The 24,366-nt window shown below is 40.0% G+C and overlaps 1 protein-coding gene across 1 annotated transcript in view; it reads right to left on the bottom strand.

Moving 5' to 3' along the window:
- nphs1 (NPHS1 adhesion molecule, nephrin) overlaps positions 1-24,366 on the bottom strand; it is a 69,681-nt gene that overhangs the window by 14,138 nt on the left and 31,177 nt on the right. The window contains exons 10-20 of the mRNA XM_044117042.1: positions 23,869-24,010; positions 22,399-22,523; positions 22,146-22,314; positions 21,426-21,555; positions 21,047-21,219; positions 20,248-20,388; positions 19,545-19,685; positions 18,073-18,194; positions 16,993-17,152; positions 16,718-16,874; positions 14,946-15,195 (exon numbers count right to left, since the gene is read on the bottom strand). Coding sequence (XP_043972977.1) covers positions 14,946-15,195; positions 16,718-16,874; positions 16,993-17,152; positions 18,073-18,194; positions 19,545-19,685; positions 20,248-20,388; positions 21,047-21,219; positions 21,426-21,555; positions 22,146-22,314; positions 22,399-22,523; positions 23,869-24,010 — 1,710 coding nt within the window. The remainder of the gene's footprint in view (positions 1-14,945; positions 15,196-16,717; positions 16,875-16,992; positions 17,153-18,072; positions 18,195-19,544; positions 19,686-20,247; positions 20,389-21,046; positions 21,220-21,425; positions 21,556-22,145; positions 22,315-22,398; positions 22,524-23,868; positions 24,011-24,366) is intronic.

Genomic DNA, 24,366 nt, shown 5'->3' with positions numbered 1-24,366 from the left:
AGGGTAGCAGACAGATCTCACTGATTCACTTCCATGTATTTCTGAAAAATTTCAGACCTTGGCACACACTTTTTTTATCTCATTGCTGTTAATACTGTGAGTGAGGTAGAGATATGAATGGACTATGTGAGACGACAAATAGCCCTCTCATATGCTTCAAACGGTTTTCGAATATGTATTACGGTTCTGAACGGGAAACAGTTTTTGCAATGCTTTTTTAGTCAAACTGGCTGGCTCAAACAGAGAATTGTCTCCCCTGGATGTCTCACTCACAGCTGGCAGAGAGGATTATTTACCATGGCAACGGAACCCAGAGCAGGGAGATTTGCTGAGGACTACAACACGCATCACTGTAGTTCAACTACTAGTTCAGTTAAAACAGAGGAGGACTGAGCTGGCCTTTAGAAAACTTGCTGCTATGGGCTGTATATAACTAATTTAACCCTGTCACTGTTACATGGGATGAGTTTGCTTTGAAATGAAGCTACTGAAAATTTCAAAATAAAAGCCCTTGAAAATTTTTACATCAGGTCATTGCTTTTTGAGCGTATATGACTGATTTAATCCAATGACTGTTACACATGGGATGACTTTGACCCTTTCAAATGAAGCTTAACAAAAATTTCAAAATAAAAGCCTTGGGAATTTTTACATCATGTAATTGCTCTTTTGGCTTTATGTGACTGGTTTATCCAAAGCACTGTTACACATTGGATTAGTGTGGGCATTTAATATGAAGCTTACTGCAAATTTCAAAATAAAAGCCTCAAAATGCCCTTCTGACAGTGCACCACCGGAGGCGGTGCAGTGATATCATTCTGCATTATCTGTTTATCCTAGGTTAGAACTGCCTTGCAGCAAGGCAGTTCATTAGCATTAGCCTTTTAGCTTAAATAAGCTATTACCTATTTTTCTTACTTATCTGCCATGTTTAGTATTCTGAAGGAATTAAGTAAATTACAGAGAACATTCTAATAATATCCCACATGCTACAGAGAGCATTCACGCTAACATTAGCATATTTGCTCATTTTAGCTAATACACTTACTTTATCATACTGAATGGTGCATGTCCAGTTTACTTAACATTATTGTGATTCTATTGATTGTATTGATTACATTGCAGCTTTCTTTAGCATTGATGCAAATTGTTAGCATCAGAACGCTTCCAAACCGACGGGCACATTTTGGCAGGCCCCAGTTAAATTTCTTCAGGAATTTTCTAGTATATTGGGGCTCCATAGCAATATAAGGAGCAGTGGCTGACTTGCGAAGCAAGTCAGTCACTCCATGCATTGCATGGCAGGCACCTATTGTTCTACACCCAATAGAATGTTTCTTTAATACGTTTTATTATTCTTCCGTATAATGCTCGCTGCTGAGCCCACCCACAAAAGTGGTATCAAACGTGCGGCTCGTTAGGAGCTATTATTTTTGGTGGATTTGGAGTTACCATGGCGTGCAAAAAGCAAGCAAAACAACTCACAGGTGCATCTGTCGTCAAGGTATGAGGCAACCAGTAAATCCTGAAAATACCCTATTTTGAGGATTTTCTGTGTCGCATAACTTTATGAAAACGCCATTCAAACTTCATTTTGTAGATACGTCTGATCTCTTTAAAGTGAAGCCAGCGTCAATATGTATTACGCTACAACTTCTTTCTAAGCGAAATTTTTTGATTTTTCAGATTTGTGTCAGGTTAGAGTGAGAGTCAGAGCTATTGACCCCAAATCATTTTTTTTCGCTCATAAATATTGCATGATCAAACTTGGTCATGACATTGATACGCCTGCCGCTCCGGTCAAATGTTTTCAAAAAATTATCTCCAGTTTTTTCTCCAAGAGTGAAAAGCTCATGCGCCAGGTAGCAAAAGATCCAAATTGATTCTGATCTTCATGTATTTCTGATTTTGCACTTTTTTATCTCTCGTTAATACTGTGAGAGAGTGTAGAGATAATGAATGGGACTAAATAGACTATGACAAATAGCTCTATGCTTCAAACGGTTTTCGAATATGTTTTACGGTTCCTCGGTTTTCTGCAATGCTTTTTTAGTAAACTGGCTGGCTCAAAGAGAATTGTCCCCCTGGATGTCTCACTCACAGCTGGCAGAATGGAATTTACCATGGAACCCCAGAGCAGTGAGAGCTGCTACTACAAATACATCACTGTAGTTTAACTACTAGTTCAGTTAAAACAGAGGAGGACTGAGCTGGCCTTTACAACTACTTGCTGCTATGGGCTGTATATAACTTATTTAACCCAGTCACTGTTACACATGGCATGAGTCTAGCCCTTTGAAATGAAGCTTACTGAAAATTTCAAAATAAAAGCCCTTGAAAATTTTTACATCAGGTCATTGCTTTTTTGAGCGTTATATGACTGATTTAATCCAATGACTGTTACACATGGGATGAGTTTGACCCTTTCAAATGAAGCTTAACAAAAATTTCAAAATAAAAGCCTTGGGAATTTTTACATCATGTAATTGCTCTTTTTGGCTTTATGTGACTGGTTTATCCAAAGCACTCTTACACATTGGATTAGTGTGGGCATTTAATATGAAGCTTACTGCAAATTTCAAAATAAAAGCCTCAAAATGCCCCTCTGGACAGTGCACCGCCGCAGGCGGTGCAATGATATCATTCTGCATTATCTGTTTATCCGAGGTTAGGGAAGCAAGGCAGTTCATTAGCATTAGCCTTTTAGCTTAAATAAGCTATTTTCTATTTTTCAGACTTATTAGCCATGTTTAGTATACTTAATGGAGTAAGTAAATGACAGTAAACATTCTAATGATACCCCACATGCTACTGAAAGTATTTATGCTTACATTAGCATATTTGCTCATTTTAGCTAATACACTTGCTTTATCATACTGAATGTTGCATGTCCAGCTTACTTAACATTCTTGTGATTCTATTGATTACATTGCAGCTTTCTTTAGCATTGATGCAAATTCTTAGCATCAGAACGCTGGGTCCAAACCGACGGGCACACTTTGGCAGGCCCCAGTTAAATTTCTTCAGGAATTTTCTAGTTATACAGGAGAGCAGTGACTGACTTGCGAAGCAAGTCAGTCACTGCCTCCATGCATTGCATGGCAGGCACCTATTGTTCTACACCCAATAGAATGTCTCTTTAAGTATTATTTATTATTCTTCCGTCACCCGGAATGCGGCTCGTACCGCTGCGAGCCCACCCACAAAAGTGGTATCAAAACGTGCGGCTCGATCCCGGGAGGTGTGCTATTACTTCTGGTGGGATTTGGAGTTACCATGGCGACGTAAAAAGCAAAAAACGACCCCAAAATCACTAACGAGCTCACCAGGTGAAATCTCGTCGTCAAGGGGACGAAGCAACCTCTAAATCTTAAAAATACCCTATTTTTGAGGATTTTCTGTGTCGTCATAACTTCATGTAGAAACGCCATTCAAACTTCATTTTGTAGATACGTCCGTGATCTCTTTTAAAGTGAAGACAGCACGTCAATATGTATTATGGTTTGTCCACAACTTCTTTCTAAGCGACCCAAAGTTTTTGATTTTTGGAAAAATCAGAGGTGAAGGCTCCGCTAGAGTGAGAGTCAGAGCGACATTTTGACCCCAAATCATTTTTTAACTCGCCTCACGCCACAAATATTGCATGATTGGTATGAATCTTGGTCATGACATTGATCCGCGTGCCAGCTCCGGTCAAATGTTTTCAAAAATTATCTAGCGCTTACAGTTTTCTCTCCAGGTGCTTCAGAGCAAAGTCATGCGCCAGGGTAGCAGACTGATCTCACTGATTCACTTCCATGTATTTCTGAAAATTACAGACCTTGGCACACACTTTTTTGTCTCATCGCTGTTAATTACTGTGAATGAGGTAGAGATATGAATGGCGGACTATGTGAGACGACAAATAGCCCTCTCATACGCTTCAAACGGTTTTCGAATATGTATTACGGTTCCCGAACGGGAAACAGTTTTTTGCAATGCTTTTTTTAGTCAAACTGGCTGGCTCAAACAGAGAATTGTCTCCCCCTGGATGTCTCACTCACAGCTGGCAGAGAGGATTATTTACCATGGCAACGGAACACATGAGGCCAGAGCAGCTGATTTATGGGAGGACACTCTGGAATGAGCTGGCCTTTAGAACTACTTGTGTTTTGGGCATTTTATAACTGATTTTTACAAACCATTGTTACACACAGGATTAATGTGTCAATTTTAAATAAAGCTTAATGGAAATTTCCCAATAAAAGCCCCAATATCTCTGTCAGGTCAGTGCCTAGGTCTCTGCCTATATAATCTTTTCCTCTCAGGTTATGGCACTGGCTTGCGCAGCAAGCCAGTGCAATGGCATTAACCTTTGACCTAATGATAATAAATAGGACTATCAGAACACCATATCTGTAGTTCTAACTAACACTCAGTTAAAACAGAGCTTCCATTTAGAACTACTGGCTGTTTAGGCCAGTAAATAAGGAATTTAACCCAAACACTGTTAGGCATTGGATTAGTGTGAGCATTTAATATGAAGCTTATGTTTATATTTCAAAAGAAAAGCCTTCATATTGCCCTCAGGTTAATGCATCGCCGTAAGGCGATGCAATAAAATTAGAATGCTTTATATTCTTCTCTCAGGTTAGGGAACTGCCTTGCGCAGCAAGGCAGATCATTAAGACAAGACTTTTACCTTAAATAAACTATTAGCTATTTTACTTACTTATTAGTCATTTTAAATATACTGAATTGAGTAAATCAATTACAGAAAACATTCTAATGATACCCCACATGCTATTGGCAACACTTAGGTAAAGATATGTTTGGCCTGCTTTGATCAGAAAAACTAACTGCTTCAAACTATTAGTATTCCATCTCTCCCTGTGTTTCATTGTCATGACAGTTGAGCTGCTCTTTAGAACTACAAAGACTGAAGGTTAGAACTACAACATGGTGGAACTGTCAGTTACTACAGAGGAGGACTGAGCTGGCCTTTAGAACTACTTGTGTTTTGAGCATTATAGAAACGATTTAACACATTCACTGTTACACATGGGATGAGTTTGACCATTTCTTATGATGCTTACTGAAAATTTCAAAATAAAAGCCTTGGCAATTTTTACATCAAATATTTAGTAATTTTTGCTTGACGTGATTGGTTTATCCAAAGCACTCTTAGACACTGGATTAGTGTGGGCATTTAATATGAAGCTTACTGCGAATTTCAAAATAAAAGCCTCAATATGCCCCTTCTGAATAGTGCACCGAGTAGGCGTGCAATGATATCATTCTGCATTATCTGGTTCTCTCAGGTGAGGGAGCTGCCTTGGCAAGGCAGTTCATTAGCATTAGCCTTTTAGCTTAAATAAGCTATTACCTATTTTTCTTACTTATCTGCCATGTTTAGTATTCTGAAGGAATTAAGTAAATTACAGAGAACATTCTAATAATATCCCACATGCTACTGAGAGCATTCACGCTAACATTAGCATTTTTGCTCAATTTAGCTAATACACTTACTTTATCATACTGAATGGTGCATGTCCAGTTTACTGAACATTCTACTGATTCTATTGATTACATTGCAGCTTTCTTTAGCATTGATGCAAATTCTTAGCATCAGAACGCTGGGTCCAAACCGACGGGCACACTTTGGCAGGCCCCAGTTAAATTTCTTCAGGAATTTTCTAGTTCTTAACTTATTCTTCCGTCACCGTTAATGCGGCTCGACTGCCATGAGCCCACCCACAAAAGTGGTATCAAACGCATGGCTCGATCCCGGGTGGTGTGCTATTACTTTGGGTGGGCTTTGGAGTTACCATGGCGACGTAAAAAGAAAAAAACGACCCCAAAATCACTAACGAGCTCACCAGGTGCAAGTCTCGTCGTCAAGGGGATGAGGCAACCAGTAAATCCTGAAAATACCCTATTTTTGAGGATTTTCTGTGTCGTCATAACCTTATGTAGAAACGCCATTCAAACTTCATTTTGTAGATACGTCCGTGATCTCTTTTAAAGTGAAGACAGCACGTCAATATGTATTATGGTTTGTCCACAACTTCTTTCTTTTACCCAAAGTTTTTGATTTTGAAAATCAGAGGTGAAGGTGCCCGCTAGAGTGAGAGTCAGAGCGACATTTTGACCCCAAATAATTTTTTAACTCGCCCTCACGCTCACAAATATTGCATGATTGGTATCAAACTTGGTCATGACATTGATACGCGTGCCTGCTCCGGTCAAATGTTTTAAAAAATTATCTAGTGCTTACAGTTTTCTCTCCAGGTGCTTCAGAGCAAAGTCATGCGCCAGGGTAGCAGACAGATCTCACTGATTCACTTCCATGTATTTCTGAAAAATTACAGACCTTGGCACACACTTTTTTTATCTCATCGCTGTTAATACTGTGAGTGAGGTAGAGATATGAATGGCGGGACTATGTGAGACGAAATAGCCCTCTCATATGCTTCAAACGGTTTTCGAATATGTATTACGGTTCTAAAACAGTTTTTGCAATGCTTTTTTAGTCAAACTGGCTGGCTCAAACAGAGAATTGTCTCCCCTGGATGTCTCTACTCACAGCTGGCAGAGAGGATTATTTACCATGGCAACGGAACCCAGAGCAGGGAGAGCTGCTGAGGACTACAACACGCATCACTGTAGTTCGAACTACTAGTTCAGTTAAAACAGAGGAGGACTGAGCTGGCCTTTAGAAAAACTTGCTGCTATGGGCTGTATATAACTCATTTAACCCTGTCACTGTTACACATGGGATGAGTCTAGCCCTTTGAAATGAAGCTTACTGAAAATTTCAAAATAAAAGCCCTTGAAAATTTTTACATCAGGTCATTGCTTTTTTGAGCGTTATATGACTGATTTAATCCAATGACTGTTACACATGGTATGACTTTGACCCTTTCAATTGTATCTTAACAATAATTTCAAAATAAAAGCCTTGGGAATTTTTACATCATGTAATTGCTCTTTTTGGCTTTATGTGACTGGTTTATCCAAAGCACTCTTACACATTGGATTAGTGTGGGCATTTAATATGAAGCTTACTGCAAATTTCAAAATAAAAGCCTCAAAATGCCCCTTCTGATAGTGTATCAAGAGGCGTGCAGTGATATCATTCTGCATTATCTGTTTATCCGAGGTTAGGGAACTGCCTTTGTAGCAAGGCAGTTGATTAGCATTAGCCTTTTAGCTTAAATAAGCTATTTTCATTTTTTCAGACTTATTAGCCATGTTTAGTATACTTAATGGAGTAAGTAAATGACAGTAAACATTCTAATGATACCCACATGCTACTGAAAGTATTTATGCTTACATTAGCATATTTGCTCATTTTAGCTAATACACTTACTTTATCATACTGAATGTTGCATGTCCAGCTTACTTAACATTCTTGTGATTCTCCACATGCTATTGATTACATTGCAGCTTTTTAGCATTGATGCTAATTTTAGCATCACAACGCTGGGTCCAAACCGACGGGCACACTTTGGCAGGCCCCAGTTAAATTTCTTCAGGAAATTTCTAGTTGGGGTTTGCCCATAGCAATGTACAGGAGAGCAGTGACTGACTTGGCGGCTAAGTCAGTCACTGCCTCCATGCATTGCATGGCAGGCACCTATTGTTCTACACCCAATAGAATGTTTCTTTAATCGTATTATTTATTATTCTTCCGTTACCGTTAATGCCGCGTCGCTGCAAGTAGCCCACCCACAAAAGTGGTATCAAAACGCGTGCTCGCTCCCGGAGGGAGCTATTACTTTTGGTGGGCTTTTGAGTTACCATGGCGATGTAAAAAGCAAAAAACGACCCCAAAATCACTAACGAGCTCACCAGGTGCATCTCTCGTCATTAAGGGGACGAGGCAACCAGTAAATCCTGAAAATACCCTATTTTTGAGGATTTTCTGTGTCACATAACTTTATGTAGAAACGCCATTCAAACTTCATTTTGTAGATACGTCTGCGTGATCTCTTTTTAAAGTGAAGACAGCACGTCAATATGTATTATGGTTTGTCCACAACTTCTTCTAAGCGACCCAAAGTTTTTTGATTTTTGAAAAATCAGAGTGTGAAGCACGCTCCTCTAGAGTGAGAGTCAGAGCGACATTTTGACCCCAAATCATTTTTAACTCGCCCTCACGCCACATATATTGCATGATTGGTATCAAACTTGGTCATGACATTGATACGCGTGCCTGCTCCGGTCAAATGTTTTCAAAAATTATCTAGCGCTTACAGTTTTCTCTCCAGGTGCTTCAGAGCAAAGTCATGCGCCAGGGTAGCAGACAGATCTCACTGATTCACTTCCATGTATTTCTGAAAAATTTCAGACCTTGGCACACACTTTTTTTATCTCATCGCTGTTAATACTGTGAGTGAGGTAGAGATATGAATGGCGGGACTATGTGAGACGACAAATAGCCCTCTCATATGCTTCAAACGGTTTTCGAATATGTATTACGGTTCCCGAACGGGAAACAGTTTTTTGCAATGCTTTTTTTAGTCAAACTGGCTGGCTCAAACAGAGAATTGTCTCCCCCTGGATGTCTCACTCACAGCTGGCAGGGAGGATTATTTACCATGGCAACGGAACCCAGAGCAGGGAGAGCTCCTAAGGACTACAAATACGCATCACTGTAGTTCTAACTAGTAGTTCAGTTAAAACAGAAGAGGACTGAGCTGGCCTTTAGAACAACTTGCTGCTATGGGCTGTATATAACTCATTTAACCCTGTCACTGTTACACATGGGATGAGTTTGGCCCTTTGAAATGAAGCTTACTGAAAATTTCAAAATAAAAGCCCTTGAAAATTTTTACATCAGGTCATTGCTTTTTTGAGCGTTATATGACTGATTTAATCCAATGACTGTTACACATGGGATGACTTTGACCCTTTCAAATGAAGCTTAACAAAAATTTCAAAATAAAAGCCTTGGGAATTTTTACATCATGTAATTGCTCTTTTTGGCTTTATGTGACTGGTTTATCCAAAGCACTCTTACACATTGGATTAGTGTGGGCATTTAATATGAAGCTTACTGCAAATTTCAGAATAAAAGCCTCAATATGCCCCTCTGAATAGTGCACCGCCATAGGCGGTGCAATGATATCATTCTGCATTATCTGGTTCTCTCAGGTTAGGGAGCTGCCTTGCGTAGCAAGGCAGTTCATTAGCATTAGCCTTTTAGCTTAAATAAGCTATTACCTATTTTTCTTACTTATCTGCCATGTTTAGTATTCTGAAGGAATTAAGTAACTTACAGGGAACATTCAAATAATATCCCACATGCTACTGAGAGCATTCACGCTAACATTAGCATTTTTGCTCATTTTAGCTTATACACATAATTTATCATACTGAATGGTGCATGTCCAGTTTAATTAACTTTCTGGTGATTCTATTGATTCTATTGATTACATTGCAGCTTTCTTTAGCATTGATGGAAATTTTTAGCATCAGAACGCTGGGTCCAAACTGACGGGCACACTTTGGCAGGCCCCAGTTAAATTTCTTCAGGAATTTTCTAGTTATTGGGGCCTGCCCATAGCAATGCATAAGGAGAGCAGTGACTGACTTGCGAAGCAAGTCAGTCACTGCCTCCATGCATTGCATGGCAGGCACCTATTGTTCTACACCCAATAGAATGTCTCTTTATTTATATATTATATTTTATTCTTCCGTTACCGTTAATGCGGCTCGCATCGCCAAGTAGCCCACCCATAAAAGTGGTATCAAAACGTGCGGCTCGAACCCGGCATTGGAGCTATTACTTTTGGTGGGATTTGGAGTTACCATGGCGACGTAAAAAGCAAAAAACGACCCCAAAATCACTAACGAGCTCACCAGCTGCATCTCTCGTCGTCAAGGGGATGAGGCAACCAGTAAATCCTGAAAATACCCTATTTTTGAGGATTTTCTGTGTCGTCATAACTTTATGTAGAAACGCCATTCAAACTTCATTTTGTAGATACGTCCGTGATCTCTTTTAAAGTGAAGACAGCACGTCGATATGAATTATGGTTTGTCCACAACTTCTTTCTAAGCGACCCAAAGTTTTTGATTTTTGGAAAAATCAGAGTGTGAAGGCCGCTCCGCTAGAGTGAGAGTCAGAGCGACATTTTGACCCCAAATCATTTTTTAACTCGCCCTCACGCTCACAAATATTGCATGATTGGTATCAAACTTGGTCATGACATTGATACGCGTGCCTGCTCCGGTCAAATGTTTTCAAAAATTATCTAGCGCTTACAGTTTTCTCTCCAGGTGCTTCAGAGCAAAGTCATGCGCCAGGGTAGCAGACAGATCTCACTGATTCACTTCCATGTATTTCTGAAAAATTACAGACCTTGGCACACACTTTTTTTATCTCATCGCTGTTAATACTGTGAGTGAGGTAGAGATATGAATGGCGGGACTATGTGAGACGACAAATAGCCCTCTCATATGCTTCAAACGGTTTTCGAATATGTATTACGGTTCCCGAACGGGAAACAGTTTTTTGCAATGCTTTTTTTAGTCAAACTGGCTGGCTCAAACAGAGAATTGTCTCCCCCTGGATGTCTCACTCACAGCTGGCAGAGAGGATTATTCACCATGGCAACGGAACCCAGAGCAGGGAGAGGTGCTGAGGACTACAAATACGCATCACTGTAGTTCGAACTACTAGTTCAGTTAAAACAGAGGAGGACTGAGCTGGCCTTTAGAAAAACTTGCTGCTATGGGCTGTATATAACTAATTTAACCCTGTCACTGTTACACATGGGATGAGTTTGGCCCTTTGAAATGAAGCTTACTGAAAATTTCAAAATAAAAGCCCTTGAAAATTTTTACATCAGGTCATTGCTTTTTTGAGCATTATATGACTGATTTAATCCAATGACTGTTACACATGGGATGACTTTGACCCTTTCAAATGAAGCTTAACAAAAATTTCAAAATAAAAGCCTTGGGAATTTTTACATCATGCAATTGTTTTTTTGGCTTTATGTGACTGGTTTATCCAAAGCACTCTTACACATTGGATTAGTGTGGGCATTTAATATGAAGCTTACTGCAAATTTCAAAATAAAAGCCTCAAAATGCCCCTCTGATAGTGCATCACGAGGCGGTGCAGTGATATCATTCTGCATTGTCTGTTTATCCGAGGTTAGGGAACTGCCTTGCACAGCAAGGCAGTTGATTAGCATTAGCCTTTTAGCTTAAATAAGCTATTTTCTATTTTTCAGACTTATTAGCCATGTTTAGTATACTTAATGGAGTAAGTAAATGACAGTAAACATTCTAATGATACCCCACATGCTACTGAAAGTATTTATGCTTACATTAGCATATTTGCTCATTTTAGCTAATACACTTACTTTATCATACTGAATGTTGCATGTCCAGCTTACTTAACATTCTTGTGATTCTCCACATGCTATTGATTACATTGCAGCTTTCTTTAGCATTGATGCTAATTCTTAGCATCACAACGCTGGGTCCAAACCGACGGGCACACTTTGGCAGGCCCCAGTTAAATTTCTTCAGGAATTTTCTAGTTCTTAACTTATTCTTCCGTCACCGTGAATGCGGCTCGTACCGCTGCGAGCCCACCCACAAAAGTGGTATCAAAACGTGCGGCTCGATCCCGTGAGGTGTGCTATTACTTTTGGTGGGATTTGGAGTTACCATGGCGACGTAAAAAGCAAAAAACGACCCCAAAATCACTAACGAGCTCACCAGGTGCATCTCTCGTCGTCAAGGGGATGAGGCAACCAGTAAATCCTGAAAATACCCTATTTTTGAGGATTTTCTGTGTCGTCATAACTTTATGTAGAAACGCCATTCAAACTTCATTTTGTAGATACGTCCGTTATCTCTTTTAAAGTGAAGACAGCACGTCAATATGTATTATGGTTTGTCCACAACTTCTTTCTAAGCGACCCAAAGTTTTTGATTTTTGGAAAAATCAGAGTGTGAAGGCCGCTCCGCTAGAGTGAGAGTCAGAGCGACATTTTGACCCCAAATTTTTTAACTCGCCCTCACGCTCACAAATATTGCATGATTGGTATCAAACTTGGTCATGACATTGATACGCGTGCCTGCTCCGGTCAAATGTTTTCAAAAATTATCTAGCGCTTACAGTTTTCTCTCCAGGTGCTTCAGAGCAAAGTCATGCGCCAGGGTAGCAGACAGATCTCACTGATTCACTTCCATGTATTTCTGAAAAATTTCAGACCTTGGCACACACTTTTTTTATCTCATCGCTGTTAATACTGTGAGTGAGGTAGAGATATGAATGGCGGGACTATGTGAGACGACAAATAGCCCTCTTATATGCTTCAAACGGATTTCGAATATGTATTACGGTTCCCGAACGGGAAACTGTTTTTTGCAATGCTTTTTTTAGTCAAACTGGCTGGCTCAAACAGAGAATTGTCTCCCCCTGGATGTCTCACTCACAGCTGGCAGAGAGGATTATTTACCATGGCAACGGAACCCAGAGCAGGGAGAGCTGCTAAGGACTACAAATACGCATCACTGTAGTTCGAACTAGTAGTTCAGTTAAAACAGAGGAGGACTGAGCTGGCCTTTAGAAAAACTTGCTGCTATGGGCTGTATATAACTCATTTAACCCTGTCACTGTTACACATGGGATGAGTCTAGCCCTTTGAAATGAAGCTTACTGAAAATTTCAAAATAAAAGCCCTTGAAATTTTTTACATCAGGTCATTGCTTTTTTGAGCGTTATATGACTGATTTAATCCAATGACTGTTACACATGGGATGACTTTGACCCTTTCAAATGAAGCTTAACAAAAATTTCAAAATAAAAGCCTTGGGAATTTTTACATCATGTAATTGCTCTTTTTGGCTTTATGTGACTGGTTTATCCAAAGCACTCTTACACATTGGATTAGTGTGGGCATTTAATATGAAGCTTACTGCAAATTTCAAAATAAAAGCCTCAAAATGCCCCTCTGGACAGTGCACCGCCAGAGGCGGTGCAGTGATATCATTCTGCATTATCTGTTTATCGAAGGTTAGGGAACTGCCTTGCGCAGCAAGGCAGTTCATTAGCATTAGCCTTTTAGCTTAAATAAGCTATTTTCTATTTTTCAGACTTATTATCCATGTTTAGTATACTTTATGGAGTAAGTAAATGACAGTAAACATTCTAATGATACCCCACATGCTACTGAAAGTATTTATGCTTACATTAGCATATTTGCTCATTTTAGCTAATGCACTTGCTTTATCATACTGAATGTTGCATGTCCAGCTTACTTAACATTCTTGTGATTCTCCACATGCTATTGATTACATTGCAGCCTTCTTTAGCATTGATGCAAATTCTTAGCATCACAACGCTGGGTCCAAACCGACGGGCACACTTTGGCAGGCCCCAGTTAAATTTCTTCAGGAATTTTCTAGTTTTACCTTATGATTAGCAACAAAAGGCAAAGCTTTGGCTAACTCCTCTAATAACCCAGGGGCTGATTTTTATAATTTATATAACCAAACACAAGCAATAAGACATAGCCTCATGATTATTTCAGAATCAATATTGAGAGAGCTGATCAAAGGAGGCTACTCAGAGCCTTTGCTCTTTTACAAAGCACTGCTTCAGCTAGGCTTCTGAAAGCAAAGTGGAATGTTTCACATTTGGAGCATCAGAAGCAATAATTTTGGAGAGGAGCAGTAGTCAAGTGAAATGACAGAGAGGTAGTTAAACAGAAGCATAGGAAGAAAGTGCTGCTTGAGCAATGATTCAGTCTGCATTCCAGTTTACAAAACTAAGTAATTCCTTACTTAGTTTTGTAAATTAAGATTCAACCAAACTCAAAGAAGGCAAAGAGTTCTCTTAAATATTCCCATCCGTGCTAAAAGAAACTAACAAAAATATGTCTTTCTTTCAGCCCCAATGTGATAAGGAAGCATTTAAAATTTATTATCACTGTGTCAAATTAATTATGATAATTCCCACACAGCCGTAAAAGAAAGAAGAAAAATATATGGGCAAAAACAGGGCCAGTATTGGATTGTGTTGTAAAGTTTTTACAGTAAACATTAAATGTGTCCATCGATAGCTGCCGGCATTTGCTGAGAGCTGGACTTGGTTGATTAGACTGGTAGTGTGCAGATACATTCGGTAGCTCGAGGGTGGAAAAGTCTAAGTATGCCAGGAGAGTAAAGCTTATCACTGCAACTCTTATCTGTGGAGGAAGCAAAGTAGTGCTGTGGGCTAGATGATAAGGTAGAGAGATAGAGGAATAAAATAAGGCCTGACTCTTGTGAACAACAACTCTCTCTGCAGTTTACAGAATCATAGTGGGATTGTGAAGATTCTCCCAAACTATTCTGCAGCAGCTGAGAAGGCTGGATAGAATTTGGACCAGACGGCATGGATTCAGTTTTATTTAACTGTATCCAAATAAGAACAGAAGGAAACATTCATGCTTTCCTGCCAAGTGTGTGATATGAATAATCCCTACCCGGTGTGTGCCATAAAGAAACTCACTTTGATCAGTTGCCATTCATTTAAAAAACATTCATGTGGGATTTTTTGGGGGGGTTTTCCCACTAGGAGGGCAAGTTTACAACAATGGGAAAGGCACAGTGGGAGGAAATGGATGCCAAGGATGGTCAAGAACCAGTAGACACTTTCTTGCAGTCTGTTGTCACTTGGTATTTATCCTACCAATCTCTTAACAGTATGGTATTGTGTGTTTACAAGAACATGGAGGCTCAGACATGTGGCTTGTGTTGGCCAGATAATTAAAATGAAGGGGGTGTTTATGAAATAATGAAACTGCTTTGCATTTAAAAGTAAATAGCTCAAAACAGGTTGTTCTATATAAATTCAAAACACTGCTATTGATCTAATAACCTTTTTCTCTCTTGACATGCCCAAAATGTGGCACAGCTAGCTTTTTTCTTCTTTTTTTTTTTTTTCCTCTCACTTTTGCAAGGCACCAAGTAAGAATACTGCTGAAACCACAGTCACCCAGAGACGCACGCCCAATTGCACTTAAAATGGAAATGTATGCAGATGCAATACTTGTGCTGACGAGCTGGATGTCTAGCTTGTCTTCCCCAAGTGAGTTGCGAGCAGTGCAGCTGAAGACGGCGTAGTCCAGAGTGGCGCTCACATTCACCACTCGCAGAGTACTGGTGTGGAAAGAGCCATCCCTCGCTGTCCTCTCCTCATACCTGCAATATGAAGATTTATGGCACTGAGGTAGGAAAAGGGATAAACACTGTGCAGTCACTAAAGCTTGCTGAAATAACAATAAATAGTAAAATAATGGAGCAAATTTGAGGATTAATGTAAACCACAGGAGAAGCTAATTGTGCATGAATGTGAACCGCGCCTCTCGAAACTATTCATACCCCCTAACTTATTCATATTTTGTCACATTAATATCAGAAGCTCCATTGTTTTTCTGGTATTGATCAATACAAAGTAGTGCACCATAGTAAAGTGAAGGATTTGGACTGGTTTTAAAAAGTCTATATACTGTATGGAGGCTCCCTGAGCACATGCCTTGATATTTTAAAATCAGTTTGAAGTTAGTCTGAAGGGATGAAGAGAACCAGTGAACATTAATTTTCAACTTTTGCCACAGATACTCAGTTGGATTTAGGTCTGGACTTTTACTGGGCCATTCTAACACATATTTATGCTTCGACCTAAACCATTCAATGTTTAGTGTCATTGTTCTGCTTAATAGGGATTCAGTATTGTCTTTTGAAGCCCGTGACAGTGGCTTGCTGCTGAAGAACAGCACTCCACAGCATGACACAACCGCTGCCCTGTTTAACCAGTGTGACAGTCCATTCAGGATGATGTACGGTACTAGTTTTCTGCAGCACATATTGTTCCGCAGGTAGGCCAAACCGTTCAGCCGCAGCTTTTTTAGCATGTCTGCTACATACACTACATGGCTTGTGGTAATCTGTTAACAGGACATTTTATGATTTTGGTTTAATAATGGCTTTCTCCTTTTCACTCTTCCATAAAGCAAAATTTGTGGTGAGGATAAGTAAAGGTTGTCAACAGATCCTCACACCTCCCTCTAGCATCTCCCAGCCTTTTTACTGCATCGCTGATTATTCTTCTCCTTTGTTTTCTGTTGTGTCACACTATTACTATTTCTGGATGATGAAATGAACACCATTCCATTCCATGTCCAAAACTTGTTTTTATAATTTAATTCTACTTTTACCTTCTGCACAACTTCCATATCTGCTGGTGGTGTTCCTTTGGCTTCATAAGCTCTGTCTGTTCATTAATTTGCCATAACAAATATTATTTGCTGTAAGAACAGCACAGTTCTTACAGCTGTGCTTATACTGATGATAAGATATAGCGGAGTTGGGTGGCATCTCCCAAAAAGTGATTTCTGAAGCTATTGGTGGCACAGGATTGTATTGTGTGGTATTAGACTAAAGGGAGGTCTATACAAATGGACATCACATTATTAAGATTTTTTATTTGCAAGGAAGGTAATAATACTAATCTAAGTAAGACTCATTTTCTTCCCAGAAATCTGGGACGATTCATTTTGTTGATCTATGACAAAACTACACTACATATGTGTTTGTCCTATGAAGAAGATCATATGATCATATTCGAAAGGGTGTGTTTGCTACTAATATTTTTTCAAAGAACTCTAAATCTAACTTTGTGATCAAAATGAACTATGAATAGAAATCAAAATCACCTCCTGACCTGGGATTTGCCAAATCTATGAGCATCCCTTTCTTTTCCCAAGTAAACTCTACAGGAGGAATGCCCTCTGCCTGACACACCAACTCAGCAGTGGCAGTGCCATCCCCTCGACTGGCAACCTTCCTCCACTGGGGTCCTTTCCGAAGTTCCGGAGTGACTTCACAAGGAAAGACAGATGAGGTAAAGTATTCAGAAACCTGAAATTCTGCATTTACATAAGTCAACTGAAAGTTTGCTTTGCCTTTTAAGCTGAAAAATAACAACAATGGACCTACATTGCACCACCAGCTTCATTTCCACACTGCCAGGGAGTGCTATGCCATTGCTGGCCGTACACTGGTAAAAACCAGCATGAGCCCGAGTCACATTATGAATGGTCAGCAAGCTTGATTTGTTTTCGTTGGTCTCCTCTCCCATCTCCACTTCTTCCTCTCCCTGTGGAAGACAGAGTGAGGGGAAATAGTCAAAAGACAGCTGCTATCCCTCAGTATCTGCACTCCTTCTAAGGGATGGTGCACTACCTGTCTCGCCACGTAAAGCAAGACAGGTAGCCAGACATTATTGCTTGATGTCTGCATGAGAAGGGCGTTCAATACAACAAGCTGAGAGGACAAAGAAGAATAACACCAAAGGCTGTAGAGCCCCAAGACACAAGAAAAAGGAGGGCCAATAAAAGCAGAGGAAAAGAACACGAACCCGACTGCCAAGGGGTGGGTTGGACCATGGAGAGCATCAGCAGATAGAGAGACCACGCCACATTGACAAATGTGCCCTTTAGTCACGCAGCGGTAATGAAAGCTATTTTTCTGGATTTGGGCTGAGTGTGAAACAAGGAGACATGGGGTGGAAGGATAGTTAAAGCCAGTGAATTATGGTGCATCTGTGCATTTAGAGAGCCCAGTGATAAACGGTAAGAACGGAGAAAATAACACAGAGGAAGCCAGATAGGGGGAATAGATTCTAGACTGTTGCTGCATAGGCTGTGTGTGCGTACGTGTGCATGGGTGCGTGCGTGTGTGTGTTTGTGGCCTTGTTTTTGACATGGCATAAGGACCAATTTCCCCAAAAATAATATGTTGTGATTGTGAGCTCCTTTTAGAAGCAGTTGGTCCCAGAAGGGAACCCATAAGAATTAGCACTATTTTGGGGTTAGAGATTAGGGTTAGGACAAAGGTGTTAATTGAGTTTAGGTTAGGTTGAGGTTGGATATGTACTGGTAACTGATAATAGTTAGGTTTAGAGTAAGGGTCGAGGTTAGGCTTGATTGTAATCAATCACAAAAGAATGGAAGTCAACGCAAAATTCCAGTGAAGATATAAAGATATGTGCGTGTGTGTGTTCGCTGTAGCACTCACCAGCCATTTCCAAGAGAACATCTCCGGTATAATGGGGTTGGCATCTGCCACACATATCAGGTCTGCTGTCCCCCCCTGGTTAACATACACAGGGTCTTTCTCTGCCTTGACAGTCGGAGCATCTGAGTGTGAGGAAAGAGGAAAAGGCTGAAGCAGAAGTGAAGTCAGTCTGAGACAAATCATCCATTAAAAAACCCATGTTGATTTACGATAATTACTCTTGCACTTGTTTGGCTTTGACAGTGTTCATAACCCCTGGGATACAATACTATTAACTTCCTTCCATGCGCGAGCAAAGATGGCAAATTAATGTGACCCACGAAACCCTCTAATGAGAGCACATCCCTATTCAGATTATGGCAAAGTGACCAGTTTGCCCTCGTTTTGTTTCCCCTCTCTATCCATCTACACAACAGTGAATCTCTCCTTTCATTCAGAGTCCTCACTTCTTTTCTTTGTTAGCTTCATAAGCTTTTTACACTTCCCATGGGTGCCATGTACATGCAACAGTAAGGCCATTAGTGCCAACTTGTCTGAACCTATGTTCCCTCCTGAAGAACAGTGGCAAAAAACACAAGCTAGAGACAGACCTCTGGGTTGGTAGTACCCACTCGTGCTGGTCTCCTAACAAAGACCGACATTGTTAAGTGGGATACACTGCCACACTTAAAAGCTACTACAATCCTCCATACATAATGAATATCTACAACTGTCATGCCCAGTCAGTGCAGGATGGCAGAATCCATTAGTCGTGTACCATGGGCTTTGGTGAATCAGACAGACCTACATTTTCAGCGCTAGCATTATTAAATCATTACTATCGAGGCAGAGGGCCTAGAGCTTGAGGCTGGGCCTGAGGCAGCGGAGGAAATGGATGGTCTTGCATGGAGGCCTAATGAAGGTTTTTTGAGGATGAATCGAAAGCCAGTTTTGGTTGTCTGATACTCTGTAGCATTGGACAAGTTCAAAATTGTGCTATTAGCAATCGATGAATTCACTGTACTGCATGAGCAATTATTCAAAAACCACGTTTGAAAGACAATTGAGGAAAGTCAGATGTATTATTGTATCCAGGAAGGTCAGAGTAGCAAGGTAAGTTGAAGAACCTAATATGTGACAATTGCTTTTAAATCATTTTAGCATTTATGTTGAAATGATAATTAATCGGCTACAGAAGAAATCAGATTTTTCAACATGCCAGCACACGTGGCAAAATAGAAAAAGAGTATGACAGCAGCTTGAGATCAAATATTAACATTAAAAAAATAGAAAAAGTTAAACCAAGTGGTCAAATGCATTCTTAGCAAGCAGGTTTTTAATGTATGAAACCTGAAATGGTACATCCTGCCAAATATTGCATCCAAACTGTCCTTTGCGACTGCAGGACTGTGCACATTGATTCTGACAGTGATTTAATATACTACATGTATTACTCTGATATGTTGATGCATTCTTTACTTGCAATGTCTTACAGTAAACATCCAGCTTAACAGTGGTTTCGTTGACACCTTCACCATTTTCACATTTGATAGTGTAAAGTCCGCCATCTTTTCTTGTCACATTCCTAATCTCCAGAGAGTGGTCATCCGACCAGTGGTGGCGTATGTCTTCCCCTTAAGAAAAAGCACACACAGACAAACACACGCACACATAAAAACCGATAGTAAATTGAGTATTCATTACATGCTCATCAACAGCATGTCCTCTGGCCACTGGTCTCTAAGTGACATCTAATTCTGCATTATTGATTGGCCTGGCAAGATTCCCACTAAAATCTGACAATAGGTGTGTGAGGGAGACCTTCTGTACAACAGTACCCAAAAAAAAGTAATAGATGTTTTTCCTCATTTGAAAAATACTGTAATTTCATGGGGTCGGCTGCACATAATGGAAGTAGCAGAGCTAACAGAAAGAGTGTGGGTGCAGCTGGGCTCTGATGACATCGACCTGGAGAGGAAGACGGGTTTAAAGCAGTTGTGTTGTATTCAGGGAGACAGCAATCCTCATTTAGACTGAATATATTAGAGCTGTAATGAGAATCACATTTGGCAGGGTCCCATGCTGGCTAACCTGCTATGTTTTATTCAGACCCTGAATGGCAGAGCTGAGTGCTTACTTGCTGGCTCAGCTCAACTAGGACCTGGTTTATAGAGCCATCACACGGCCCGGGATCACCTTTGACCAGCATCTGCTTGCGGCGCAGCCAAATGCAGGAGACCACCTCGGGGTTTGCTGAGACCATCAGGGGGATGGTTGCCACATCATCCTCCACCACCTGGACTTCTGTTGCTTGCTCAGAACTGAATTCAGGAGGATCTGACGTAAAAGCAGCACACAAATACAAATCCAGCTGAATTTAAACAGTTGTTACATTCACAGAGGAGTAAATGCAGGCTCCTGTTCACAGGAGTGATAAAATCCAACAAGAGCGAGCACAAAAACCCACAACACATGCTGAGCACAAAAGTCCGAAGAGACACTAATGAGAGTCAAACCAGTAGAAAGTCAACATCCCACCAATAATTCCAGATCTAACCAACTTCAAGCACTTCGACAACAGGGGAGTGAGGCAGCACAGGAGGGAGAGGGACAGGCATTAAAATGACGCCTGACAGTACTTTTGTCCAAATGCAGATTTGCGCAAACACACAGTGACATTCCTTCATGCTCATACACAGCACCGAGCTTTGAAGCAGAGGCTGGCTGCTGCCTGTGAAATGGCATCAAAGGCAAACATGGCTATGCAGCAAAGCAAATGCACAATTAGGACACACTGCCGCAGAGCTCAACAGATATACAAATCACAACAAAGGTTTCCTGTAAACAAAAATATTTTTGCAAAAATATCCCAACGATGTAGATTTCATCTGCACTGTTAGTGAATTGTCATTTAAAAATGAAGCAAACTTTGCTTGGCTATACGTGTGTGACAAATAACTGAAAAATATGTGCTTTTTATTCCTGCCTTACTTACATAGCACATTCAGTTGGTAAAATGTGTTAGCTCCCTCTTCCAACACAGGACTGTAGGCCTGACAGATCACCTTCTGGTTGTGGTGTTGTGAAGTCAGATTCAGGTGAAGCCTACTGAGAACAGAAACGCCTCCAAACTCAGCCTTCTTGGGTGCCTCCTCAACTCCCTGGAATCTAGGAATAAGTGGCAAATCACAATTGCTAAACAATTTTAAGTTCACAAAAATGCAACTGGACACATCTGAGAAGATGAGTCTCTGTCGTCCGACCTCATTTGCGTTACTTAAAGCTGATTATATCCTTATAAAGAAAGTAGTGGCAAAATGATGAATAAATTATTTGGTGTTTCTCACACTACAGGTCTAATTTTTAAAGCAAACCTCAATGTGCCCACTTTCCAGGAAATGTCGGACTTTGGGTTGCTGCTCCCAGAAAGACAGTCCAGTTCCATCTGCTGACCTCGGTAAAATACTTCTTCTTTGGCTGTAATCTTCATACTCACGGCTGTAACTGGAAAAGAATCATTTAAGCAAAAACAACCAACCATTTAAATAACTTTCCTTTTTGATTGAAACGGAACTAACACACTTGGATAAGCTTATTGGAAATCTCTGAGGTAAGTCTAGGCTACATTCTTTTGGCAAAACACAGATCATCGCTAATAAGTCACTAATCACAAATATAAGAGGACATTTTAAAATGTCAACTCCAAATAATTTTGACTGGTAGTTGTATTATCTTATTTCACTAGAACTCTTCTCTCACACATATGACATAACTCTGCCTCCACACTTAATACACATAAGTAATGACCACTCACATCAGGAAGTTAAAATCAGAATTGGCTGAAATATATACAGTACATAGCTAGATTTGAATGTCCCTTGTTTAGATTCAGATAGTTCTCTTTAAGAATTGGTGCTGTGTAAATAACATGAAGTAAATCGACGATCAAAACACATCAAGGTGAATACTATAAGTTATATTCCAGTGTGCATCACCTTTATTTATCCAATATTGATATTATACATCTTTCAGTTGACTGTGACAAGAATAAAGGTCAGACGGTGTGCTTGCATTAGAACAGTAGACATACTCACACTGGACCAGCAGCTTAGCATGTGCTGATATTGTTCTCTTTGCCTCATTTGTGGCATCACAGCGGTAGGCAGCCTGGTTGTCGCTCGCCGTCAAGAGCAGGTTGAGCACCCGAGTTACAACCATATTAGAGGACGTCTGTGGCTTTGCATCTGAAACCTTTTTTCCATTCTAAAACATAAATGAAGAAATTAAGATATGGATTGAGGTGCATTTCTTCTTAGCCTACATAAATGATATAAGGTAAGATAGCACCTTAAACCAGGTAAGCTTCGCAGGAGGATTCCCTCCAGCCGAGTGGCAAACAAGCAGGGCTCTGGTGCCCGAGCGCAGAGGGATGTCCTCGGGCGGTGAATCAATAAAAACTTTTTGTGGAGGATCTGTTTTCAAAGGGTAAACATTTTGAAATTGACTGTCCCAAGATTTTATAAATTTAAATGTATGTCGTTTTCTATGTATGCTCAGCTCCTGAAGAGTTTTATTTTTAAAAAAGGTCTTTGTAAAGTATCAAAATGACCAGAATGCTCGTCATATAGAAGTAGTTTGGAATAAACTCCACTAAAAGTGGCCAAGACTGCAGGGGCCTAATGAAAGACAACTCAGCTCTCTGTTTGTGTCACTGTTTTTTATCTTATTGCTCCAGGGCTAAGTTACTCCATGAAAATATAAGAACCTCCTGTTTCTCCAACACCACGGAGAAACAGGTGTTGCTTGCATTCCGTCTTCTCCAAAATAGCAGTGATCTCACCTTCTAAATGAATTTAAAGTGATTTTTTTTTTTGCCATTTGATCCAATCTAAGCCCTTAGGATGTGTGACAGCTGTGTATAAGTCACAAATTAAATTGTAAGAGTGTCAAAAAGAAAAAAAACTTTTTTATGCTCTGCTTCTAAGGCAGTGTGTTGCAAATTACCAAGAGTTAGTCAATGTTCAACCATTTAAATAACTTTAAATCTCAGCATTTTGAAATGAGCTGAGATTTTTCCACCTAAGTTCCTCCAGAGTTACTCTGACCAGGAGACATGTCAGTTTAGGTATATGACACTTTGTTTCTTTGACCTTTTGAGACTAAAGAGCACTTTGTGTGATGACATTGAAAATGGTTGACTTCTAAAGGCACAGACTTTATTTAGCAGTATTAGAGTATATAGGGTTCCGAATGAGATGGTCAGACAACAGCTCAGGTTCTTCTATATTTTGTCTTGGCCAGTGATATAAAGCCCAGTTGTGATTAATTCAAATTGTGGCAGTAAATTAGAAATAAAAAAGAAAAAAAGTATGTGGGGAATGGATAATTTGCAAGAGGCAGTATGCTGCTTCTGAGATGGCATTTTTTCCTCATAGTACTTTTAACAAAGCAATGAAAAAAAAAAGAAAATATATTTACAAATTAGTGTAGTGTAAAGCTGGACTGAATTTTGGACATTTCTTTGCTTATTCCCTGTGCACATATTGTAAATTATATTCCAAGGTTTTTTTCAGTGATTTTCAGTGATTAATTTCTCACTGTAACAAATGTTTGCAGCTGTTAAAAGATAAATGTGGCAAAAGTCTTAAATTTTTAAATGAAGTAATAAATGTGTTTTATTCCCTAGGAAACCAAAAAAAAAAAACAATTAGGCAAATTAAAAATGTTTTGATATTGTAGCTGATTATATGAAATCCAACTGCACTGTTTTGTTTTGTTTGTTCAAATAACTTGTTAAATGTGATTACGATTACTTACAGTATACAGCTAGCTTAGCGGCCTGGATTTTGGAGAAATGTGTGCCATTATTAAAGGCCTCACAGGTAAGCTCGAGTCCATTCTCCTCCCGGGAGACCTGGTGGGTCACATTGGAGGTGGTTGTTATCCCTCCGTTCTCTCCCTGCAGACACAAAGAGCAACAATTAAGATGAAGAAAACAGGCAGGCTTGGTCCGTCGTCCTCAGCTGTGAAAAAGCGAGACAAAAAGCGGAAAAAAGCCACCAACCTCCCTGGTTTGTCTTGTGAATACAAATGGCAAATTAGCTGCTCTAATGACTGATGTTGTGCATGGTCTGTGATAAATAAGCATATTCATCTGATTCCCCCCGCTTTGCACCCCATTATAAATGGAGCACAGTGTCATTTTGCACCTGCCTGATAGTGGTCATGCCTATGCAGCACATCTGGTTATTAAAGCCATTATTGTGGTGATTACGGTAAAAGCCACAGTCAGAAAGACTAACAAAGACAGTGAAC

The sequence above is a fragment of the Gambusia affinis genome, linkage group LG05 (genome assembly GCF_019740435.1).
Source record: "Gambusia affinis linkage group LG05, SWU_Gaff_1.0, whole genome shotgun sequence".
Taxonomy (NCBI): domain Eukaryota; kingdom Metazoa; phylum Chordata; class Actinopteri; order Cyprinodontiformes; family Poeciliidae; genus Gambusia; species Gambusia affinis.
The sequence above is the reverse complement of the archived record's forward strand: the minus strand, read 5'-3'. Positions and strand labels throughout refer to the sequence as shown.